Consider the following 26176-nt stretch of genomic DNA (forward strand, 5'->3'; position numbering starts at 1 on the left):
ATGTTATAGTTCCTAATATTATGTTACTTATCTTTTTAAAAGGTTAGAAGTTGAGATAGGTTTGGGGGGAGATATGTACCTATGTGTAATATTACTGGAATCATTCAAATATTTTAAAGGGTTTACAACATCCAGTGTAAGCATAATTGGTCAACACATGAACTATAGGTTTGGGTGGTGATTCTGAAGACGATAGGTCACTTGATATTTCATCTAGTGCATTAGAAATACAAAATAAACAATACCCAAGACATTGTAAGCATACAAAAGGTTAGTAAATTTCATGACAAGTTAATTTTTAAGATTGAATATCTAGGCCGGGCACGGTGGCTCAAGCCTGTAATCCCAGCACTTTGGGAGGCCGAGACGGGCGGATCACAAGGTCAGGAGATCGAGACCATCCTGGCTAACACGGTGAAACCCTGTCTCTACTAAAAAAAATACAAAAAACTAGCTGGGCGAGGTGCTGGGCGCCTGTAGTCCCAGCTACTCGGGAGGCTGAGGCAGGAGAATGGCATAAACCCGGGAGGAGGAGCTTGCAGTGAGCTGAGATCCGGCTACTGCACTCCAGCCTGGGCGACAGAACCAGACTCCGTCTCAAAAAAAAAAAAAAAAGATTGAATATCTAAATCAGAATCCTCCCTAAGCATACCAATAAAGAAGAATTAATGAGAATTCTCAGTTTTGAGGTTTTTCGTCTTACTCTGCTGCTGAACTGTTGTTGCTCAAATAATTTTGCCAAACAGGAGAACTTAAGGCTTCGTATATGATTTTTGGGCTTCCCTGAAAAGCCACTGCAAGGAAGCAGTTGCTCGTGAGGTTAACACTAGGGAATTTCTGCTGACTTCTGCCCCCAGGAAATGCAGCAGATATATGCACACAAAACACACACACACACATAGACGTTTTTAGAAGACATTTTGCCACTAAAATGGAATGCAAGATCATGTGGATTAATGACTCCCAGATGCCCAGTTACGTTGTAACCCTGGGGTAAAGTTGGGGCAACAGGAATATAATTTTCCTGTGGTAGAGCCTGGGAAAGCTTTGCTGTTATCATTAACCATTGTTGGCCAGGTGCGGTGGCTCACGCCTGTGATCCCAGCACTTTGGGAGGCTGAGGTGGGTGGATCACCTGAGGTCAGGAGTTCGAGACCAGCCTGCCCAACATGGCGAATCCCCATTTCTACTAAAAATACAAAAACTTAGTTGGGCATGATGGCGGGCACCTGTAATCCCAGCTACTTGGGAAGCTGAGGCAGGAGAATTGCTTGAACCTGGGAGGTGGAAGTTGCAGTGAGCCAATATCATGCCACTGCACTCCAGGCTGGGTGACAAGAGTGAAACTCCGTCTCAAAAAAAAAGGAAAAAAAACACCATTGTTAAGAATTTTTTTTTTAAAACTTAGTAGCAAGTAGTACCTCTGTGACTACTCTGTCCATTACTTAAGAGATCCTATTACAGCTGCATTTTAAAAATGTCCCTTACAATAAAAAAAGTGGTTTTGAAGGGTATAAATATTTAAATAAATATTAGGTTGGTGCAAAAGTAATGGTGGCTTCTGCCATTTTTAATTGCATACTCCTTTTGCACCAACCTAATAATTAGTAGGTGCACCTATAATCTAAAATATGTAAGTAAATAAAAAGCTGTTATTTTTATGTGCTTAGCAGCTGTGGTCATTATAAGGTCAACTTCTGTACTATGTTATTTCTGATCTTTTTTTCTTTTTTGAGACAGTCTTGTCTGTTGCTCAGGCTAGAGTGCAGTGGCACAGTCTTAGCTCACTGCAGCCTCCACCTCATGGGTTCAAGTGATTCTCATGCCTCAGCCACCCTAGTAACTGGGATTACAGGTGCATGCCACCGTGCCTGGCTAATTTCTTGTTTTAGTAGAGACAGGGTTTCACCATGTTGGCCAGACTGGTCTCGAACTCCTGGCCTCAAGTGATCTACCTGCCTTGGCATCCCAAAGTGCTGGGACTGCAGGTGTGAGGCACCACACCTAGCCTGCCATTTCTGATTATCTTAAATTATGTATGAACAGGCAGTCAGGCATTTTAGGACATGAATATTTTTTTGTGGACGTAACTCAAATTGAGTAAGATGGAACTTGATTAAAAACTTTTTTGGTAAATTTCTGAAAATTTAGTCTGTGATATAATTTAGTACTATTCTATTTGGTAGCAATAAGTTGTTCATTGTTTTATAAAAGAGAATAAGATTTTTCCATATTTATTTACATGTTTTATTTCCCATGTAAAGAAAATCAAAGACAAAAAAAATGCTTTTCTTCTTAAAAGTAACTCGTACCTTCATATAATTTTTTATTTCTTTTTTTTAATTGCTTTGAAATAACTATTGAATATGTTCATTCACTGCTAGCGGCTTCCTTTTTTAGATGGCAGAATCATAAACATATTTTTATCTTTTAGCCAGCAGTTAATTCTACTCCATAAAATTACATCACACTCACACATCCAACTCTGAACCAAGTATTTACTAAATCTGTCTTGGCAACAAGAACAAATACGTTGAAAACCAAATTTAACTTTCTTCCCAGACTCATTTCTCTTCCTTTGTTGTCCATTTTTATTAGTAGCATTACCATTTTCCCAGTTATGGAGGCTTAAAGCATTACAGTTATTTTTTGTCTATTTCTCTTTACCTTCCAAGTTTAGGAGGTGGCTTACCCTATTATTTACTTAATGTATCTGCTGCCACAGTTGTAATTTGGGCCCTCTTTACCACTTCCCTGGGTAATTACAAATCTTTCTGGTAAGGCTTCCCTCTTATTTTCATTCCTCTTAAATCCAGGCTGCATAATCTTCCAGAATTGTCTTTCTAAAATACAATCATTATCTCTTCCTTACTCAAAACCTTGATTAACACATAAAACTAACCCCCGGAAAAAACAAAAACCTTGAGTGCTTCTGTTTTTTTTCTTTTTTTTTCTTATTTTTATTTTTTGCAGTTGCAAGATTTAATAGAGTGAAAACAGAACTCCCATACAAAGGGAGGGGACCCAGGGAGGGTAGCCGTTACCAGCTCGAATGCCTGGGTTTATGTCCTGATCAATGCCCATCCTGCTGTGCTCTCAGGTGATAGATGATTGGCTCTTTCTTTACCTCCTGTTTTTGCCTCATTAGCATTTTAGTGAGCTCTCTTTACTACCTGATTGGTTGGGTGTGAGCTAAGTTGCAAGCCCTGTGATTAAGATGGATGCGGTTACCTTCTGAGCTAGGCTTAGGGATTCTTAGTCGGCCTAGGAAATCCAGATAGTCCTTTCTCTCAGTACCCCCTCTCAACGGGAAAACCCAAGTGCTGTTGGGGAGGTTGGCTGACGACCACTCTAACTGCTTCCTGCTGAATTGGGGCATAGTAGGGGTTTTGCAGTTGAGATTTCCTCGGGAGGGGTGCCTTCGATGTCACCAACATTGGAGCATGGGCTAGCAGGCCGGTCCAGGGGTTCACGGTATATCTTAGTCATGGACTGCATCTGGGGCTCCATTTGAAGAACCATTTGTAGCTTTATAGCTTCAATTCTGGAAGAGACAAACTTAACGAGGAGGTTAAAGATACAGGGTCCAAAGAGGAGTAACAATATTATAGCTGCTAGAGGTCTTAAGAAGGGGAGAATCCAGGGCATCCATTGGCTGAGGAGGCCCCAGGGTCAGGTGTTTTGAAGCTCCTCCACTCTACGTTGTATTTGATCTCGAATTTCTTTACCTTCCCAGTGATGATTCTGGATTGATTAACATAATAACAGCATTCTTCCCCTAAAAATAAACAGGTTTCCCCTCTTTCGGCGGTTAGCAAGTCTAAAAGCTCTTCGATTTTGAAGGACTATTGCTGCTAGGGAGTTAAGCTGATCTTGCAAGGTGACCAGGGAGTCGGCAACCTGTTCCATCTCACCATTTAGTTCTTGAGATAGTTTGTAGTAGAACTGAGTAGAGGTTGTGATACTGCCAATGCCAGTACCTAGTCCGCCTAGCACTCCTGTTCCGATAACAAAAGGAAGAATGGATACTGTTGTTGCGGGGCTTAGGTACAACATAATTGTATAAATCTTGTTCAGTGTAGATGGTCATAGGCGCACTAAGAATGAGAGGAAGCGCATAGATTCCAAAGAGCCAGTCAAACAACGATAGGCTGAGGTACCACAGACAAAAAATACTCCTGAGGGTAGGCAGACTATTCGTGTGGGAGGAGTTACCCACCTGATGCATTGGGAGTTGGTTGTGTCTATAGTATTGCTAAATTTTACACAGGAGAGGTTTGAGGTATGGGTTATTTTCAGATTGGAAACAAGAGGTCCTACTAAAACGGAAGTGGTGTTTATTTCTGTGCTGAAGTTGTTCCATTGTTCAGGTGCAGGGATTGAAATGTATGACCTGAAGTGCAGGGGGAGGCACATTCAACAGTTAGTAGGGTTTTGGGCTGAGGCCTCATGGAGCCCAGTGAGGATGGTATTAAGTAGGCTTACCAGGCGAGTATGGGTATTGAGGGTTTCATGTAGTTTTGAGAGATCTAGTCCTTTGTAGGGGTAGGGGTGCTATGTACCCGGGTCAGCTGGGAGATTACTTCCTTTACATGTTTTTCTCTTGCCTGATCTTGAACTCCACCTCCATCAGACATACCGGTATGGGTGAAGTAAGTCCAACAGACAGTGGCTCTGAGTCCTCCAGGACAACTAGGATTAATTGTTTTCCCTGTCCAATAATGAGTATTTGCATGCATGCAAAGAGTGGCAGAGTTACAGCAGTTTCGGGGCATATGGGTGTGGGTGGTGAAGGTGGGGTTTCTCTTAGGTAAACTCCTATACGATGGAGCATCAATATTTCTGGAAAGCTGCATTCTCCATAGGAACTCTTGGTAAGGAGAGCTACTGGTCATACAGCAGCGTGGAGAGGTTGCAGTGAGAGTGAAAGGGGGTAAGATAACAGTAAGGAGAAAAATATGATAAGGGAGGGCCATGGGGATTTACGATTTTCGTTACTTCCCTCACGGTTGTTGCTTGAAGACCAGGCGCAGATTCTCTAGAAGTTCACAGGAATAGCTAGCGTTGTCTGCTGGATTTTTGGATTCTTTTGGCAGTATCCAGGGTTTGACTCGAGTGTGATGTATCCAAGACTCCACTTTAGCCACTTTAACCACGATTGGGGTAGATGAAATGACTAGGTATGGTCCTTCCCAGGATGTGTCTAGGGATGGGGAATTAGAGGGAAGGGACTTGACTAATACCATGCCACCAGGGTGGAATAATTCCTTTCCCTCTTCTCGGGGACAGGCTCCTTGTAATGTTTTAAGAACTTGTTGATATTTGGCTAAGGAGGTGATGTCTGCAACTAAGTTGACCGTCTCTCAGTCAAGCACAAGTTCATTGGTTAGGAAAGGCCGTCCATACAGCATTTCGTATGGGCTAAGTCCTGCTTTTTGGGGACAGTTTCGGATTCTTAGCAAGGCTATAGGCAGCAGAGCAGGCCATGCGAGGTGGGTTTCCTGGGTTAGCTTTTTTAGATGTCCTTTGAGTGTTTCATTCATTTTCTCGACCTTCCCTGAGGATTGTGGCCTCCAGGCGCAGTGTAAGTGATATTGTATACCTAACACCTGGGATACTCCCTGGGTTACTGTAGCCTTGAAAGCGGGGCCATTGTTACTCTGTAAGCCTCAGGGAGGTTGGAATCTGGGAATTATTTCATGAAACTAGTGCCGTTATTACCTCTTGGGTCTTTTCTGTCCTATAGCGGAAGGCCTCTGCCCAACCAGTGAAAGTATCTACCCAGACTAGTAGATACTGAAATCCCTGAGATTTGGGCATGTGGGTAAAATCTGGTTGCCAGTCTTCTCCTGCGTAATGGCCTGTTCTTTGTTCTCCTGAAGGAGCTTGGCGATAAGGCAGGGGATTATTTCTTTGGCATACTTCACGGGCCCTGACTACCTGCTTGATAGTTTTGAAAAGGCCTGGTCCAATAAATAATGATTTGGCCATCTGATAGGTGCTATCAATGCCTAAGTGAAAGGTTTGGTGAAGGGTTTTAAGTAATTTCCATTGGTTAGCTGCAGGCAAAAGTACTTTTCCTTCTTCGGTGGCTAGCCATCTTGAGGGGAGGAAACTATGTCCTCCTGAGGTTCCCCATTCTATTTCTTCTTCTGAGTACTGGGGCTTGGTTTCCCAGAGGGGATTACCCCATACCAGGGGTCCTTCTGTAAGCATTTCTAATGGAGGGTCCTGTCTTGTGGCTCTTTGTGCTTCAATATCCGCTTGACGGTTCCCTTCTATTTCCCTTCCCTTTCCTTTCTGATGACCCCGGCAGTGTAAGACTGCCACCTCTTTAGGTTTCTGTACCGCCAATAATAATCTCCTAATGGCTTCCTGATGTTTGATAGGTGTTCCCTCGGAAGTTAGGAATTCCCTTTCTCTCCATATTGCTGCGTGGGCATGGAGGACTAGGTAAGCATACTTAGAGTCTGTATATATGTTTACCCTTTTTCCTTCTCCTAATTCTAGTGCCTGATTAGTTTTGCCAGCTGAGCACTAGGCCCTGGAGTGAGGGGATTACTTTCAAGTATTCCATTATCACTGACCACTGCATACCCCACTTTTGGAAGTCCTTTTTCTACAAAGGAACTTCCATCAGTATACAAGTTGAGGTCGGGATCAGTCAAGGGAACCTCTGGAAGCTCCCTTCAAGCGGCATACGTTTGAGCAATTACTTGTTGACAGTTGTGTTCTATCTTTTCTTCATTGTCTGAAAGAAATGTGGCTGGGTTAAGAGTTGCACAAGTGCGCAGTTGCAGCACTGACCCTTCAAGTAATAGAGCCTGATATTGATATTGATACCCGATATTGTTGTCTGACAACCACAAGTCTCCTTTAGCAGTGAGAATGCCGTTCACATCATGAGATGTCCACACAGTAAGATCTCTTCCCTGTATTATTTTAACTGCTTCAGATACTAAGACTGCTAATGCTGCCACTACCCGTAAAGAATGAGGCCAACCCTTTGCCACTACATCAATTTCCTTACTCAGGTGTGCCACAGGTTGCAAGCTTGTCCCTTGGACCTGTGTAAGGACCCCTAGAGCTATTCATTTTTTCTGTGACATATAAAGAAAAGTCTTGCCCTGTTGGCAAGCTTAACACGAGCAGTTCTCTGTTTTCTGCAGAACAAAGTTCCTACTCCGTGGCATAACTTTTTTTTTTTTTTTTTTTAAGATGGAGTCTCACTCTTGTCGCCCAGGCTGGAGTGCAATGGCGCAATCTCAGCTGACTGCAACCTCTGCCTTTCAGGTTCAAGTGATTCTCCTGCCTCAGCCTCCTGAGTAGCTGGGGTTACAGGCATGTACCACCACACCCAGTGAATTTTTGTATTTTTAGTAGAGAAGGGGTTTCACCATATTGGCCAGACTGGTCTCGAACTCCTGACCTCAGGTGATCTGCCCACCTCAGCCCCGCAAAGTACTAGGATTACAGGCACGAGTCACCACGTCTGGCCCCGTAGCATAACTTTTAAGACCCTTAATAATCTTGCATCAGCTTCATTTCGTTTTATATTACCTCTTACTGTTTTTCTCTTCATGCCCTATGCTCTCACACTTTTAATATTAGTTTTCTTAATTTGTATGTGAAGGACCTAGGGGCCCTTTCCTAATTGTAATGGTCCATATCATGTCTGCTGTCTCAATTAATGACTTGAGACAGTGGAGGGTGCTTGAAGTATTAGCAAACTAGATTCCATGATTTACTATTTTCTCTCTCTGTATTTGAATTAGATGAAAGTATTATAACAAAGAAAAAATATGTAATGATATTTGTGTGTGAAGAAGCCTTTAAACATATTTTTCTATGTATTTTAGAATTGAGACGTAATGAACAATATTTCTTTCAACATTTCTTTAAGAAAAAATAGTATAAAAAATAAAAATATATTAAAAATGGTTAATGACAGCTTCTTTTATAAATGAAAAACTCCTTGGAGATAACATGTCCTTTATATTTTTTTCTGATGAGACTTGTCTAACCATTTGTTTCTTGATAGTTTATGTTTGTGTGATTTTATGTTTGTGTGAACTGTTGAGCAAATTATTCCATTTACTGAGTTTTTTTCTCTTTGTCACAGAACACATTTTTGGGCTAACCGTGTTTCTGTTAGTTGATGTGTGCTGTATAAGTGTGTACTAATTTTGATTATTCCATACTAAAGAAGAAATACATGAAAAATGGTCATTTATGTGGATTTCTTTCTTTAATCTTTGCCATTTTCACATAAAGCCAGGTTGCTATTACCATTAGCAGTTAACAAAACAATCTATCTGCTGCTTAATTTTTAAAAATCAATTATTTCATTGAATTTACTACTGTTTAACTGCTTTTCTTTCATAAAACCTAAAGTAATATATATTTCTCTTTTCTTTTTTTGCCTTGATACATTCATCTAACATATATTTATGGAATACCTGGTATGTGCCAAACACTATACTAGACTCTGGGAAAGAAAAATCATCAAAACTAGACATAGATCCTATTTCCATGGAACTTACAGTCTAGTGAGAGTGTAAATAAAGAATCAGAAACTAAGATAAAAGTTAACCTAGAAAAGTACAGGTTGCTATGACATTGACCTGATCTATTTTCTGATGTCAGTGGATTTCCTTTTTGATTACCCTTTTGTTGCCTGATTATCATGCTGTGATAATTCACTTGTATGCCTCTCACACCTCACCCTGACATGTAAACTCCTTAAGGAAAGGAAGGGGCCGGGCATGGTAGTTCACGCTTGTAATACCAGCACTTTGGGAGGCTGAGGTGGGCGGATCATGAAGTCAGGAGTTCGAGACCAGCCTGACCAACATGGTGAAACCCTGTCTCTACTAACAATACAAAAATTAGCTGAGCATAGTGGTGCACACCTGTAATCCCAGCTACTCAGTAGATTGAGGCAGGAGAATCGCTTGAACCCAGGAGGCGGAGGTGGTGGTGAGCCAAGATCGCACCACTGCACTCCAGCCTGGACGACAGAGCAAGACTCCATCTCAAAAAAAAAAAAAAAAAAAAAAAGAAAGGTTTATTTTCTCTCTAGTGCCTAGTCCATTCTAGTATTGCAGTTACAAACATTTATAATGAAATAATGACTTAATGAACATGTATGAATAAATGGTAAATTCTTTGTATGAAATAAATTTTCAGTTTTAAAAGACCATGTTACAAAATCCTAAGATACTACATAATAAGCAAATATTTTTAAGTATTTGTTTTGGGTTTTTTTAGGATTTACAGGGTCATCATCAAATCCACAGCAAATTTCCAGTTTTGACTTCATATCCACAAAGACTTTATCAGAAGACTCAGTAGTAGTTGTTGGAAAAGGTATTTCAAAGTTATTTCACTTCTTAATTATATGTATTCACCATATAGAAGCAAAGCCTATCAAAAAGGAATAGAAAAGAATTTGATTCAAGTGTTGAGCGGAACTTCTTTTTACAAATGTATTACACTATCTTCATTAAAAGAATCAGAAGTGAATACTTACCTTCACGTTTCTATCTTCTAAGGAAACTAGTAAATTCATGTCATTAATTTTCAGAGGGATGTATTATGTGACTGCTGCAGTTTAGGTACTTCTAAGACAGTTTTAAGATAGCTTACTTAGTTTTAGCATAGTTTAAATTCAAATAGCCCTTATTTAGCAGCTTAATAATCAATGTAATTATCTCCCATACAAAATCTAGACAAGTGAAAATTAAACTCCCATTATATATTTTAAGGGGGCTAAGGGACCTTGAACAAAATTATTGCAAGTATCCTTTAAAGCTATTTTCTATTTTAATTGAAAACTAGAATGTAGTGGTATACATTGAGGGTATGCATCTTATTTTTGTTCAATATGATGAAATAGAATAAAAGTCTTGAAAATTTTTTCCTAACTTCGTAGCTTGATAGTCTCATTAAGTTATTTTATTTATTTATTTTTTTTTGAGACGGAGTCTCGCTCTATCGCCCAGGCTGGAGTGCAGTGGCCGGATCTCAGCTCACTGCAAGCTCCGCCTCCCAGGTTTACGCTATTCTCCTGCCTCAGCCTCCCAAGTAGCTGGGACTACAGGCGCCTGCCACCTCGCCCGGCTAGCTTTTTGTATTTTTTGGTAGAGACGGGGTTTCACCATGTTAGCCAGGATGGTCTCGATCTCCTGACCTCATGATCCGCCCGTCTTGGCCTCCCAAAGTGTTGGGATTACAGGCTTGAGCCACCGCGCCTGGCCCATTAAGTTATTTTAAAACCCTCCTCTGATTGGCTACAGCTTACTCTTGTAAACTTATTTTCTGTTATTCCTTTATTTGCCCAACCAAGCTCATTTATTCGCTCCACATAAATGCTTTATAAACATTCAACTCTGCATGTAAACATCACCATCTCATAGATTTCTCTCTCTCCTTTACTTTATACAGATCCTTCCTGTCTTCAAATCCCATCTCAAATTCTTGCTCCTTGAAGCCATCTTAAACACCCAACTGCCAGGCGCAGTGGCTCACTCCTGTAATCCCCATACTTTGGGAGGCCCAGGCGGGCAGATTACTTGAACTCAAGAGTTCAAGGCCAGCCTGGACAACATGGCAAAACCCCATCTCTACCAAAAAAAAAAAAAAAAAAATAGGCAGGCCTGGTACTGTGCGTCTGTAGTCCTAGCTACTCAGGAGGCTGAGGTGGGAGTATTGCTTCAGCTTGGGAGGTGGAGGTTGCAGTGAGCCGAGATTGTGCTATTGCACTCCAGCCTGGGTGACAGAGAGAGACTATCTTGAAACAAACAAACAAACAGAAAACAAAAACAGCTCACAGCAACCTTTTCTTTATGTGTGCTTACCACTTGTAATATGCAGCTCTCACTTATTATCATGAACTGCCTTCTGGCACCTCTTATATTATTGCCCTGTTAGGGTATTTGTTTTTATATTTTATAATTATTTAGCAGTTTTTCTTATTAATTGTGTTGTTTGATTCTTGAAGGCAAGAACCTTACCTTAAACTGTGTTATCTAGATTACCATCACATAATTAGTTAATGACTATTTGGTGGTTGGTTGATTTCAGGCGTATTTGGAAGTTTAAGTTCAGCACCAGCAACCTGCAGCCAATCAGTGATACCTTCTGTGGAAAATGGGGATACATTTTCAATTAAACAAAGTATTGAACCACCATCAGGGATTTATGGAAGATCAGTCCAGCAAAATATTTCATCATATCTTGATGTTGAGAATGAAAAAGATGTAAGGTTATTTGCTAATTATTAGAATAAATTTAAGCTTACAGTATGTCATTGTTTTGTGTATATCAGATGTGGGGTGGTGAAAGTATTTCGATTAAAATTTTAAAAACCTTAGTACAGTTGAAATTTTGAGCCTTGGCAATGTGGCAAAACCCTGTCTCCAGGAAAAATACAAAAATTGGCCAGAAAAAATACAAAAATTAGTCACAGAAAGTAGAGAGCCTATTTTCTCTAGAAAAAATACAAAAATGTAGCCACAGCCATGCGTGCCTGTGGGCCCAGCTACTTGGGAGGCTAAGGTAGGAGGATCACTGGAGCTCGGACGGTCAAGGTTGCAGTGAGTCATGATTGCGCCACTGTACTCTAGCCTGGGCAACACAGTGAAACTGTCTCAAGGGGGGCAAAAAAAAAGAAAGAAATTTTGATCCTTAATCATTTAAATAATAGATTATCCACCCTTCCCACTTAATAAAGGCATTCTCATTCTGGGGATAAAGTATGTAATATACTTTTTATTCTCTGTGTACTTTATATTTTACGTGTACTATATATACATATATATGTATGTATATATTCCGTTTTCTAGGATACACTTAAGTAGTGAAAGACTAATATCCTCAGAGACAAATTAGTTATCTGAGACAAAGATATTTTAAGTATCAAACTCCTTGAATATTTTCAGATTTTCAACTTTTTCATGCAGGCTAAAGTTTCTATTTCAAAATCTACTTATAACAAGATGAGACAAAAGAGAAAAGAAGAGAAAGAACTGTTTCACAATAAAGATTGTGAAAAGAAGGAAAAAAATTCCTGGGAACGAATGAAACATACAGGAACTGAGAAAATGGCATCTGAAGGTAAGTGGAATTTAAGTTTTGGTATTTTTTTTTTTTTCTAGTAATAGTCTAAAGCTGATGAAATGAGGTTTCACTGGGGGTAATATATGACTAAGAATGAAATATCTTATATAACACTGAAATTTGCAAGACCCACAGTTTCTGTTTTAATTATATATAACTATTAAAATAATATGCTTTCTCATAAAAAGAAAAATGATTGTGTTTCTCCCTTCTAGATTTAGATATTTTTGGAGATGAGGTGGGGCTATCAAAAAATAAGAGTTCTCTTTAAGAAAACATTGCCTTCAGCCCTCCATTGAAAGGGTCCTGTTTAAAATGATCACTATCTTTAGTGTTTTCAGATTCAGATAGGTCACTTATTTAGATGTAAAGAATAAAGTCACAAATGCTTGTTAAGCTGAAGAGACCACATGTGGTCCAGTGCATTTGTGCCAGAAAGAGTACTGAACTGGGAGCCAATAGACAGACCTGGCTTCTTAAGTTTCAGTTGTGCCTTTAGTTAACTTTGTGACCTGGAAGCCGGCCTCAGTTTTCTGCCCCTGTGAATATCTTAATTATCTCAAAGGTCCAGATTATCTCAAGGATCTCTTCTACACTCCCTGGAAATATTCCTGTTTTGCTGAGGAGTGGTATCCCATTTTATAGCAGATAACTGAGATGGTGAAACTGGTTTATATTACATCATGATCCAAAAAGGTCATTGCATTTGTCATTTATTCAGTCTATCCTTGAGTACCTACAATGTTTTGTGCTCAGTCAAGAATAGGCTCTATGTTTCCTGGTGTTGTTTTTTAAAATATTGAATACATGTTAGGTATAGTAGCAACGAGGAAAAATCAGATGTTGAAATAAAAAATCATGTGAACTATAATACACATTAACTATTATTGCTTAATTACTGTTTTGTTTAATATTATTAAATAAACTGTGAAATGTAATAAACACTCTTAAATTTATGTTGCATCTGAAGTCTAGATAGCAACAAAATGCTCAAGAAGGTTACAAAAAATACTCTAAATTTAACAGACAGTATACTTCTCTTGAAGGGAAAAATAAAAAAAGATTTAACCTAAATTAATATCTGAGGTTTTTCCTAGCTTTTATTTCCATTATAATACAACAAGGGGAGAAAACTGTATTTTGAAAGCTATTAATTGTTGAGAGTATGCCTGATGAGAGGTGTTAGCCTGTAACATTGTGGCTAAAGATGTCCCTAAAACCCATTAAATGTAGGTGTTTGTGAAACTTAAGCCTCTTAGCATTCTCACATAATTCACTATTTGTTATTGTCATAAAATTCAGGGAGAGAAAAACCCATGAAACTTCCTACCTAACTTAGCTAGTGTGAAGAGTAGAAATAGAAGTACAAATATTACAAATAGTAATAAATCATAAATTTGGGGGTATTCATTCTTGATGGATCAACTAATTTTGTGATTTTTGCCTATAATGTATGCTTTAAAGATTGGGTTTCTGAGAAGTATAAGGAGAGTACCACTTTGAAGTCATCCTTATATTTGAAAATAAGAATATGCTTATACAATTATTATGTTGATCAGCTCAAAGTATAGCTGTTTAGCTGTATTTATGGTTATGAACATATTAGCAGAAATAATTTTTAATAGCTAAATTCTAATTGGATATGTCTCCAGTTAAGAAACTTTCTATCAGTTCACTGCTTCTCAAAGTATGTTTCACAGACTGTGTGAACTGTTTGTTACTCATCTATGATAACATACATACAGACAATATTTAGCTTCTAGAAACTATTTTAACAATTTGACAGTGCCACAACACTTTTATTGTACTTTATAAAAGAATCAATCTGCAACACAGTGAAAGTTTTTGTTTTATTTTGTTTTGCTTTTTTTGAGATGGAGTCTTTTCTGTCAACCAGCTGGAGTGCAGTGGTACAGTCTTGGTTCACTGCAACCTCTATCTCTCGGGTTCAAGCGATTCTTCTGCCTCAGCCTTCCGAGTAGCTGGGACTACAGGTGTGCACCACCATGCCAGGCTAATTTTTGTGTTTTTAGTAGAGACGGGGTTTCACTATGTTGGACAGGCTAGTCTCGAACTCCTGACCTCGTTATCCGCTCACCTCAGCCTCCCAAAGTGCTGGGATTACATGTGTGAACCACTGCACCGGGCCAACAGTGGAAGTTTTTTTTTTAAAAAAAACTTCATTTGAGCATCACTACTTTCAATTGATATTCTATACACCTCCTTTTTCAAGATAACATTCTTCAGGTGAAAACAAAATAAAGATAGGTGATAGTAGTTCATATTGTTATAATCTCAAGGTTGAAAATTTGGTGTTTATCTGTATATCTTTCTAATGAGTTATTGTTTCATGAGAGTGGGAATGGATTAGATATATTAAGGGAATTCTTAAAACTTCCACGTTCGTTTCTTCATCTGTAATGTCTGAATAATAATTATTACATAGGGTTGTTGAATGAATTAAATTAGATAGTATAAATGAAGGACATAGCACAATACCAGGGAAGATAATAAATGATAATAGTGCTATTTTTTTATTTGCTATTCTTTCAGGATTGGGATATTCCAAAGCTGGAGGATTTTATTTATACATGTTAGTCTTAGATATGAAACCTAAAGAGGGTCCATCTGAACCATCAAAAAAAAAAGTGAAAGGGGTCTATTATATAATTGGGATATCATCTTCCTCACATAACAAAAACTGGTACTGATTCATCGCTATAGTAATTTAAGGCATCATATTTTACCTTTTTACTTTTTGTGTTAGATATGTGATAAAGTTTTTGAAAGCAGAGATTCTGTCTTATACCTCTTTATAGAAGATCACAGGTAATGGTGGCCGTAGATCTAAGTCCTGCCTCTGCCACTCATTAGCAATGGAACCTTAAGTAAATTTCTTAGTCTCTGTAAAACGCAATTATTTTCTCAGCTGCAAATAAAGATAGTTAGAATGCCTACCTCAACTTTGTTGAGATAATTAAATGCAGTAAAGTTTGCAAAGCATTTATCCCAAGGTCTGGTGCATAGTATTTAATAAATGTCAGCTAATATCATTAACACCTTGTTGCCTTTGGATTTTAAATGACCAACTCTGAATATGTAATTAGTATGCAACATCAAGTGAAATTTCTTATATTTGTGATTTCAGGTAACGTTTTGTCACAGATAGCATGGTTAATAAATAATTTTTGATGATAGTTATTTTCTAGTGACTAATATTTCCTTTCTAAAAGTATCTCTTAATATGGAAAAAGAGCCAGTAAATCTTCCTACTTATAAAAGCCCATTCTGTTTGACCCTTTTCTTTTTAATATCTCCACTGCATGTGTCTCGCATTATACAGTGCTCTCAAGGATATTATCCTGAGCACTCAAAGAGGATGATTTATGTTCTCAACTTATAGTACAGTGCCTTACATCTGGAAAATGCTTGGTCAATGTCTTATTACAGAAGAAACATCATTCTTATTACTACACATGGTCTTAGAATTTGTAATAGGCCACTAATTCTATATCAATAGAGAAAATCAACTAGAATTCTACATACAGATGCCATGAACCTTCATCTTCACTTCTCAGTTATGAAACAGGTATATATCCACATTTTTACAAAATGGGATCATACTGCTTCTTTGACTTTTAGCTGTTAAAATAAAGCCAGACTTTGTTATGACTCATGACTGAAAAACTACTTATATTTTTATTAAATATAATTTGTTAATAATTTTGCATATAAAAAGTAAAGTTTTCAATAGTTTTGGTTTCTGGGTACTGTAATTTTCCTCAAGACTAAACTAATAGTACTATGTTTCCATAATAAATGTTCATCACAACTGTAGTCAGAATAATGTTTGTATCCTTTGTATGAAGGTCTTCTTGGCCGGGCATGGTGGCTCACGCCTGTAATCCCAGCACTTTGGGAGGCTGAGGCGGATGGACTGCTTGAGGTCAGGAGTTCAAGATCAGCTTGACCAACATGGTGAAACCCTGTCTCTACTAAAAATACAAAAATTAGCCGGGCATGGTGGTGCGCGCCAATAGTTCCAGCTACTTGGGAGGCTGAGGCAGGAGAATCGCTTGAACCAGGTGGCAGAGGTTGCAGTGAGCTGAGATTGCACTACTGCACCCTAGCCTGGGCAACAGAGCGACACTCCATCTCAAAAAGATAAACATTTGTAAAAAAAGGTTCTCTCATAGTTTAATATATTTTGTTTTAGGTGAAACATCTACTGGAGTCATTTCACAGTATAAAGAAAGGATGCCTTCTGTCACTCATAGTCCAGAAATAATGGATCTATCAGAACTACGACCATTCTCTAAACCAGAAATAGCACTGACAGAAGCCCTGAGGCTTTTGGCTGATGAGGATTGGTAAGTTCACCATCCTTAACTTAAAACTAAGCAGAGTTCTAAAGCTTTCTGTAAATATTTAATTAAAAATCTTGAAACACATTTTCTATTAAAATAACTTTAGAAACGATTATTTAGTTCTTAAGCATCAGAATCTTTTCAGCTTATTAATGTAGCTGAACTCCGGTCCTAATAGTACTTTATTACCAGTTGTGTTATAACTTACATGCCATAAGAATATAATTTAGCTTTATTATGGATTATGTAAACCCTTTGATAACGGGATACAAATTTCACCGTTTCTCAAAGTATGTCTCTGTGAAATATAATTTTTAATTGTCCTGGAAATACCTACCTGCTCTTATTGCAGTTATAGCAGCCACCCAACCAGCCCAGCCAATAACTCAAGGGAGACAAAAGACAGTGGCAATGTGCATCCCACGTGTTTCAGCAGGAGCGTCCACTTACTGCCTTTGTCTCATTTCCTCCCTTGTTCCTTCAGTATCTCTCATTGTCCCCATCTTATACCTCTTCATCAGTTTTGCCTCTGTTCTAGAGCATATTCATCAAGTTTCAAATGTGCCATAATATCTCCTATTTTTTAAAAACCTCCAGGCTGGGCACGGTGGCTCATGCGTGTAATCCCAGCACTTTGGGAGGCCGAGGTGGGCGGATCACGAGGTCAAGAGTTCAAGACCAGCCTGGCCAACATAGTGAAACCCCATCTCTACTAAAAATAGAAAAAAATTAGCCAGGCATGGTGGCGGCACCTGTAGTCCCACCTACTTGGGAGGCTGAGGCAGGAGAATTGCTGGAACCCAGGAGGTGGAGGTTGCAGTGAGCCGAGACTGGGCAGCTGCACTCCAGCCTGGGCAACACAGTGAAACTCTGTCTCAAAAAAAAAAATAGAAGTTCTGCAGAATTTAATCCACTGGCATTCTCTTTGTACATTGATTTTGTAGCTCAAGGGCAGTCTTTTTCTGGCGATCTTTTTCTGTAAAGATCCAGGTAATAGGTATTTTAGACTTTGCAGGGCAGATGCCTCTGTTGCAGATACTGAACTCTGTTGTGCAAAAGCAGCCTTAAAACAGTATCTAAACAAATGGGCATAGCTGTGTTTCTATAAAACTTTACTTATAAAACATATGAAAACTTTACTCATTAAAAAAATCTGATGGAGCCAGATTTGGCCCATGAGCCATAGTTTGCCAATCCCTTCTTAAATTATTTCATTCAGTTTCACAGCTTTAAATTCCATCTAAACTCTGATATTTCATAAATGTGTATCTGTATCCCTGGTATCATTTTGAGCTCTAGACTCAAAAAGAAGTAATCCAACAGCCAACTTGGCCCTTTCACTTAGATGCCAGTAGACATCTTAAATTTAACATATCCAGAAAAGAAATCCTGAACTTCTTCCTGCCAACATGGATTAACAGGACTGTATTTGCCTTCATACATGAAAGATCTAATAAAATTATACAAAATATATGAAACAATAGTTTTCAAGGGCCGGGCACAGTGGCTCATGCCTGCAATCTCAGCACTTTGGGAGGCCAAATCACTTGAGGTCAGGAGTTCAAGCCCAGCCTGGCCAACCCTGTCTCTACTGAAAAACGCAAAAAATCAGCTGGGGTATGATGGTGCACGTCTGTAGTACCAGCCACTTGGGAGACTGAGACACAAGAATCGCTTGAACCTGGGAGGCAGAGGTTGCAGTGAGCCGAGATCGTGTCACTGCACTCCAGTATGGACTACAGAGTGAGACTCCATCTCAAAAACAAAGAAACAGCAACAACAAAAAACAATAGTTTTCAAGATACTCTTCACCAGGCTATGGAAAGATCTCTGAGAGACAGGAAACAAACCAGGTGAGCCCTACAATTACCCAGCTTGCTTTCTGGAGAGAGTTTCCAGATTGCAGCTAAAGGAGGGAAAAACAGGCAGATAGCAGCAGAGATGGACATGGTGCTGAGAGTTTGAGGAGGCCATGGTGACTAGACTTTGCAGGACAGAGTGCCAGATAGAGCTCCACAGAGAGCTCCAGAGATCATAAGAGGATTCTATTCAAATGATAGCAGACAATGGGTCGGTGCCTGCGTGTAAATATATTTCCTGAGACCAGAACAAGAACCACTCAAAAAAGTTACAAGGAACAATGTCAGGAGCATATACAATGTTAATAATACTTCCTGTTCCCACGGGCAGAGAGGAAAAGTTCATAATTCACAGGGCACTGGGTAGAATACTCAGAGAGAGTTTTGCTCCATAGTGTAGTAAAATAAACCATAGACTGAATATTTGGTTCCCACCTAACGAAGTTTAAAAGCAAGGCCTAAGAGGATCAAACATTTGTTCCTTATTTGAAATACGTTTTCAAATAACTATATCCCAGAACAAAGCTGAAGAATATTTATAGGAATACAAAAATAGCTAAAGTAAATTTATAATGTTTGGCATCCAATAAGAAATTACCAGGCATGCAGAGAAGCAGGAAAATATAACCAATAGTGAGAAGGAAAAAAAGCCAACAAGTGAAACCAATGCAAAAATGACACAGATGATAGAATTAGTAGACAAAGACATTGTAACTGTAACAATTGCATGCATTAACGAGGCTAGAGGAAAGGTTGAGCAAGTAAAGAGACATAATATATATAAGAAACCCAAAACTAATGTCTACAGATGAAAGCTATAATGTCTGAGATCAGAAATACACTGGATGAGATTAATAGGTTAGATATTCCAGAAGAAAAGATGAGTGAAGTTGAAGACGTAACCATTGAAACTATTCAAAATGAAACAATGTAGGCTGGCCAATATGGCAAAATCCTGTCTCTACCAAAAATATAGAAATTAGCCAGTTGTGGTGATGCACACCTGTAGTCCTAGCTACTGGGGCGACTGGGGCAGGAGAATCGCTTAAACCCGGGAGGCAGAGATTGCAGTGAACTGAGATTGTACCACTGCACCCCAACCTGGGCAACAGGGTGAGAGTCTGTCTCAAGGAAAAAAAAAAAAAAATTCAAAATGAAAGTGAGAGAAACAAGACTGAAAAAAAAAGTCCAGAAAATCTGTCAATTGTGGGACAACTTCAAGTTATGTGTAATTGGAGTTACCAGACAGAGAAGGAGACAGAAAAGAAAAGAATATGTGCAGAAAAAAAATGGACACAATTTGTTCAAATTTGATGAAAACTGTAAACTCAGAGATCTAGGAAGTTCAATGAACACCAAACACAAGAAACATGAAAAGAAATATTTCAAAGGAGATATAATCAAAAGGCCTAAAATTAGGGATGGAGAAAATCTTAAAAATAGCTGAGGGCAAGACATTACATATAGAACAAAGATCAGACTACTTATCAAATACACTGCAAACCAAAAAACAGTTCAGTGAGATATTTAGAGTACTGAAAGGAAAAACAAACTGTCAATCTAGAATTCTATATCCAATGAAAATATCTTTCAAAAATAAAAGTAGTGGACCGGGCATGGTGGCTCACACTTGTAATCCCAGCACTTTATGAGGCTGAGCTAGGAGGATTACTTGAGCCCAAAAGTTCAAGACCAGCCTTTGCAATATGGCAAGACCTCATCTCTAGAAAAAAAAAATTAAAAATCTGGATGCAGTGATGTGTTGCTGTAGTCCTGGCTACTCAGGAGGCTGAGGCAGAAGGATCACCTGAATCCAGGGGTTTGAGGCTGCAGTGAGCTGTGATTGTGCCACTACAGTCCAGCCTGGGCAACAGAGTGAAACCTTGTCTCTTAAAAAAAAAAAAAAGTTTTAAAAGAAGCAAAATGTCTGACATTTTGATACAAAGGCCCAAAGGGAAGACCTGGGAGTATTGCTTTACCATTCTTACATATGAAATGGTATATATCACTTCAAGGTAGACCGATAAGTAACCAGTAAAATAACACAAAAGTTTTGTTGGGAAGGCAACAAAGGAGATAAAATGTAACTATAAAAATAATTATAAAGAAAAGATGGGACAAATAGAAAACAAACAGCAAGATGATAGACTTAAACCCAATCATCTAATCACATTAAATGTAGATGAACTAAACACCCTAGTGAGAGTAGATTAAAAAGCAAGACTCAACTATATGCTGCCTATAAGAAATTCGTTTAAATATATAGGTACAAATAAGTTAAAAGTAGAGATGCAAAAAGATATATACCATGCTAACACTAATCAAAAGATAGATTATGTGGCTTTATTAATATCAAAGTATATTTCGAAGCAAAGAATATTAATGAGAGTATTTATTTTATATTGTTATGTAACAAATTGCCACAAACTCAATGGATTCAAACCACACAAATTGATTAACTGTCAGTTTTCTGGGTCAAGAGATCAGATACAAGTTAACTCAACTCTTTGCTCAGGATATCACTAGGGTGAAATCAAAGTGTCAGCCAGGGATGCGATCTCATCTTTCAATTTTCTTAGAAGCTCATTGGAAAAATTGTCTTCCTTTTAGATGTGCAATGGAGGTTTTCATTTTTGTATTAGTCCGTTTTCATGCTGCTGATAAAGACATATCCAAGACTGAGAAGAGGTTTAATTGGACTTACAGTTCCACATGACTGAGGAGGCCTCAGAATCATGGCGGGAGGCAAAAGGCACTTCTTACATGGTGGCAGCAAGAGAAAATGAAGCAAAAGCGGAAACCCCTGATAAACCCATCAGATCTTGTGAGACTTATTCACTATCATGAGAATAGCACAGGGAAAACCGGCCCGCATGATTCAGTTACCTCCCCGTGGTTCCCTCCTGAATCCTGGGACATAGCCAAACCCTATCAATCTTCTAGAGGTCAACCCTCATGTCCTTATTATGTGCCACACACACAGACATAGATCCTCTCAATATGAAGCTTACTTTTTCGAAGCCAGGAGAAGAATCTCTGCTGCTGCTGCTGCTTATCTCTTTTAAGGGAGGTAAAGCCTCCCCAGGATAATCTCCCTTTTGATTAACTTGATGTCAACTGATTAGGGACCATAATTAAATCTGCAAATCTCTTTTGCCATCACACTTAATATGATCACAGGGAGTGATATCCTAACACATTCACATATCACTCACAGGGAGTGATATCGCAACACATTCATGGAGAGGGTGTAATACAGGTTGTGTAAATCAGGGGTAGGAATTATGGATGCCATCTTAGGATTCTGTCTACCACATCCAGAATAAAGAGGGTCATTTTATAGTTATAAAGGAATTAATTCATCAAGAGGACATGGAAGTCCTGATACTTATTTACCATATAATATTGCTTGAAAATACATTAAGCAAAAACTAATAGAACTGCAAGGAGGAATAAATCTCTAGTTATAATTGGAACTTCAATAATCCTCTCTCATTAATAAATAGAACAAGTTGAAAGAAAATCAGTAAAGATGGCCAGGTGCGGTGGCTCATGCCTGTAATCCCAACACTTTGGGAGACCGAGGCAGGCAGATCACGAGGTCAGGAGATTGAGACCATCCTGGTTAACATGGTGAAACCCCATTTCTACTAAAAATACAAAAAAAAAAAAATTAGCTGGGCATGCCTGTAGTCCCAGCTACTTGGGAGGCTGAGGCAGGAGAATCGCTTGAACCTGGGAGGCAGAGGTTATGTTGAGCCAAGATCGGGCCACTGCACCCCAGCCTGGGTGACAGAGCTAGACTCCATCTCAAAAAAAAAAAAAAAAAAAAAAAAGAAAATCAGTAAAGATGTAGAAGATTTGGACAATGCTTTTTTGTATGTATTTTTAGTAGAGATGGGGTTTTTCTATGTTACTCAGGCTGGTCTCAAATACCTGGGCTCAAGCAATCCATCCACCTCAGCCTTCCAAAGTGTTGGGATTACAGGGTCACCACACCTGGCCTGAACAACAGTATTGACCAATGTTGCCATGGGATCCTTAAGGTGTTACTTTGATAGCCAGAAACATCTGTGGCCAGTGGCACCTTTGCCCAAGTTTTGCTTAGGCCCACTTGGGCTCGTTTTGCCCACTTGGCCTCGCAGGCTGTGCTTGGCTTTTGCTACCAGCCTAGATCCTATGCCTGCAAAGGGTGAGCCAGGCACAGAGCAGCGAGGGGTGCATGAGCATGGGGTCTGGCCACTGCACACAGCCAGGCATATGCTGGCTGTGGCAGGATAGGCAGCTCCATGCACTCTCACAGCTGCTGGCTTCCTGCTACAGCTGGACCAGACATACCACAAGCAGCTTCCACTGTGGGCACCAGGGAATGTGGCGGCACCCAGAAGCTTGGAGATGCCAGCAACTGCAGAGCCCCAAAGAGAGTATGCCAGCCCTTGCTTGGGAAGCTCCTAAGTCTGGGTTCCCCATAGGGCCACAGCTCTTTTCTCCTTTCTTCTCACCTTCTCATTGCCCACAATGTCATGAGTGGTGGCAATGTGATTGGGGTAGGGGGAGTTTTCAGCCATGTTTGTGTTATAGATCTTTCAGTCCTGAATTCTTGTCCTGAGTCCAAGAAGAATTAGGTATATGGACCTCCAGTTGTGGAGCAAGGTGAAGAGATGCTTCATTGAGCAACAGTATACCTCTCAGAAGACCTGAAGTGGGTAGCTCCTTTCTGCTGGCAAGTCATCCTGACATCTGTGCAGCCCTCAATGGAGAGGAGACTCAGAGTGGGGTAGCTCCTATCCACAGGCAGGTCATCCTGATGTCTGTGCAGCCGTAAGTGGAGAGGAGACCCAAAGTGTGTAGCTGCTATCCACAGACAGGTTGTTCTGGTGTCTCTGCAGCCCTCAGCAGAGAGGAAACCTAGAGAGGGTAGCTTCTATCCGCAGGCAGGTTGTGCTGATGAGTGTACAGCTCTCAGCAGAGAGGAGACCCACAGAGGGTAGCTTTTCTCCACAGGCAGGTCATCCCATCTGCCAGAGTCTGGCTGAGTCTGGGATTTTTATGCACTTCAGAGAGGAAGAAGTGCATGCTGACTGGTCCATGGGCAGGCCTAGAAAAAGCACCATAAGTTCACACTCCAGTCTGTGAAACTAGGCAGCCCACCCTACAAGCTTCAGTCTGTCCCTGGCTTGAAGGTGAGGCTTCACCTGCCCCTTTCTGCCCAGGAGCCTGTCTGCCTCCTGCCACCATCAACCTGCTGTCCACAGTGCCCAGGCTGTTTGTGCTGAGGGATGCCTGCAGGCCCACACCAAGCTGCCCTCAGCATGCTCCCGGCTTCCTTCCCATGCTTGTTGGTGCCCAAAGTCCAGTGGGGACCATGTCAGCACTACCTCAAGTGCGTGCACACCCAGCTAGGTCCTGACAGCACCCGGGATCAGCCGCAACTTCGTTCCAAATTGGAGGTTGTGCTGGGAATGGGGAGAAGCCAGGCAGTGGGAGAAGGCACTTTTGAGCCTGTCGGGAAGGGGGATTTCCAGGGCCCCTGAGAGCACAGGGATGCCCAGGTCTGCAGCTGTGGCTCAATGGCTACAGCTGTGCCCAGGAAGTCGGGGCTCCTTTCCCTTCTACTCAGAAGGGGGCATGGCTCCCACCTGTTCCTGGCACCCGCTGGCTCCATGGAGCACACGGTCCCTGCTGTACCTTCCCTGCCACAGCAGGTGTCTTCACAGTGGCCACTCCAGAGGGGCCGCCACTGCCATCCGTGTGACCTAATTAACATTTATAACACATTCCACCTAGAGCAACAGAATTCACATTCTATTCAAGTCCACAAGACATATTTACCAGGAAAGACCTTATTCTAGGCTATAAAACAAGTAATTTTAAAGGAATCGGATTTTACAAATTTTGTTCTCTGGAATTAAATTGGAAATTAATGACAGGCGTTTGGAAAGTGCTCAAATATTTAGAAACTAAGTAACACACTTACATGTGTAACCTATGGATCTAAGAAGAAATCAAAAGGAAAATTACACATTATTTTGAATTTGATGAAATAAAGAATGAAACATCAAAATTTGTGGGATGTAGCCAAATTAAAGAGGAATATGTAACACTATAACACCTATATTAGAAAAGAAGAAAAGTTCTATATAAAGGAAATCAGCTTTCACCTTAAGAAACTAGAAACAGAAGAGCAGATGAAGCCCAAAGTAAGCAAAGAAAGGAAATAATAAAGATCTGTGTGGAGATCATTGCAATGGAAAACAATAGAGAAAATCAGTGAAAGCAAAAGCAGGTTCTTGGAGAAGATCAATAAAATGGATAAGCCTCTTGTCAGATTGACCAAGAAAAAGGAGAAAAATTGCTAACATCAAGAATGAAAGAAGAAACATCACTACTGATCATACAGCTGTTAAACAGATAATATAGAAATACGATAAACAGCATGATGCCCCAAAATTCAACAACTTAGGTGAAATGGACTGAAAGACACAAATTACCAAAACTCATTCATAAAGAATTAGATAACTTGTGACCGGGCACGGTGGCTCACGCCTGTAATTCCAGCACTTTTGGAGGCCAAGGCAGGTGGATCACTTGAGGCCAGGAGTTCAAGACCAGCCCGGCTAACATGGTGAAACCCCATCTCTACTAAAAATACAAAAATTAGCCACATGTGGCGGTGCGTGCCTGTAATCCCAGCTATTCAGGAGGCTGAGGCACAAGAATCGCTTGGACCTAGGAGGAGAAGGTTGCAGTGAGCTGAGATTGCACCACTGCACTCCAGCCTGGGCAACAGAGCAAGACTCTGTCTCAAAAAAAATATAATAATAACTTGTATAACACAGTATCTATTAATGAAATTGAATTTTTGTTTAAATTTTCCTGCAAAGAAGCCAGGAGTGGTGGCTCATGCCTGTAATCCTAGCACTTTGGGAGGCTGAGGCGGGCAGATCACTTGAGGTCAGGAGTTCGAGACCACCTGGCCAACATGTGAAACCTAGTCTCTACTAAAAATACAAAAATTAGCCAGCCATGGTGGTGCACACCTGTAATCCCAGGTATTCTGGAGGCTGAGGCAGGAGAATCGCTTGAACCCAGGAGGCGGTGGTTGCAGTGAGCCAAGATTGCGCCACTGCACTCCAGCCTGGGTGACATAGCAAGACTCCCTCTGAAAAAAAAAAAAGTTTCCACAAAGAAACCTTCAGTTTCTGATAGTTTATCCCAAACTTTTTACGAAGATACTATTTCTACATATACTTCTAGAACATTGAATAAGATGAAGTTCTCATCTCATTGATTGAGGCCACCATTACTCTGATACCAAAACCATACAAAGATAGGAAAACTACAGACTGATTCCTAATATAGCACTAAATATTCCTAAAAAGAACATAGAGATAAAATTCTTAACACAGAACTTATTTCCCCTCTTCTTAATCTGAAATATACTTCTCCCTCAGTGTTCACTGTCTTAGTTAACAGCCCTGCCATACACATTTGGTTGTTCATTCCAAGTCAGGATTGACTTCTTTTTTTGTCTTTGTTTGTTTGTTTGAGACAGAGTCTCACTGTGTCACCCAGGCTGAAGTGCGGTGGCATGATCACAGCTTACTGCAATATTGACCTCTGTGGGCTCAGGTGATCCTCCCACATCAGCCACGCAAGTAGCTGAGACTAAAGGTGCACACCATCATGCCTGGCTAATTTTTGTATTGTTTATAGAGACAGAGTTTCACCCAAGCTGGTCTCGAAATACTGGGCTCACGCAATCTGCCCGCCTCAGCCTCCCAAAGTGTTAGGATTATAGGCGTGAGCCACTGCACCTGGCCTCTCATT

General features: G+C 40.0%; 1 protein-coding gene across 2 annotated transcripts in view; it reads left to right on the forward strand.

Annotated features, from left to right (window-relative positions):
• TOGARAM1 (TOG array regulator of axonemal microtubules 1) overlaps window positions 1-26176 on the forward strand; it is a 115450-nt gene that overhangs the window by 54120 nt on the left and 35154 nt on the right. For both annotated transcript variants that reach the window (XM_025392846.1, XM_025392847.1), the window contains exons 8-11: window positions 9280-9369; window positions 11086-11261; window positions 11964-12117; window positions 16337-16490. In XM_025392846.1, coding sequence (XP_025248631.1) covers window positions 9280-9369; window positions 11086-11261; window positions 11964-12117; window positions 16337-16490 — 574 coding nt within the window. The remainder of the gene's footprint in view (window positions 1-9279; window positions 9370-11085; window positions 11262-11963; window positions 12118-16336; window positions 16491-26176) is intronic.

Source organism: Theropithecus gelada, chromosome 7b, assembly GCF_003255815.1.
Source record: "Theropithecus gelada isolate Dixy chromosome 7b, Tgel_1.0, whole genome shotgun sequence".
NCBI classification, from domain to species: Eukaryota; Metazoa; Chordata; class Mammalia; order Primates; family Cercopithecidae; genus Theropithecus; species Theropithecus gelada.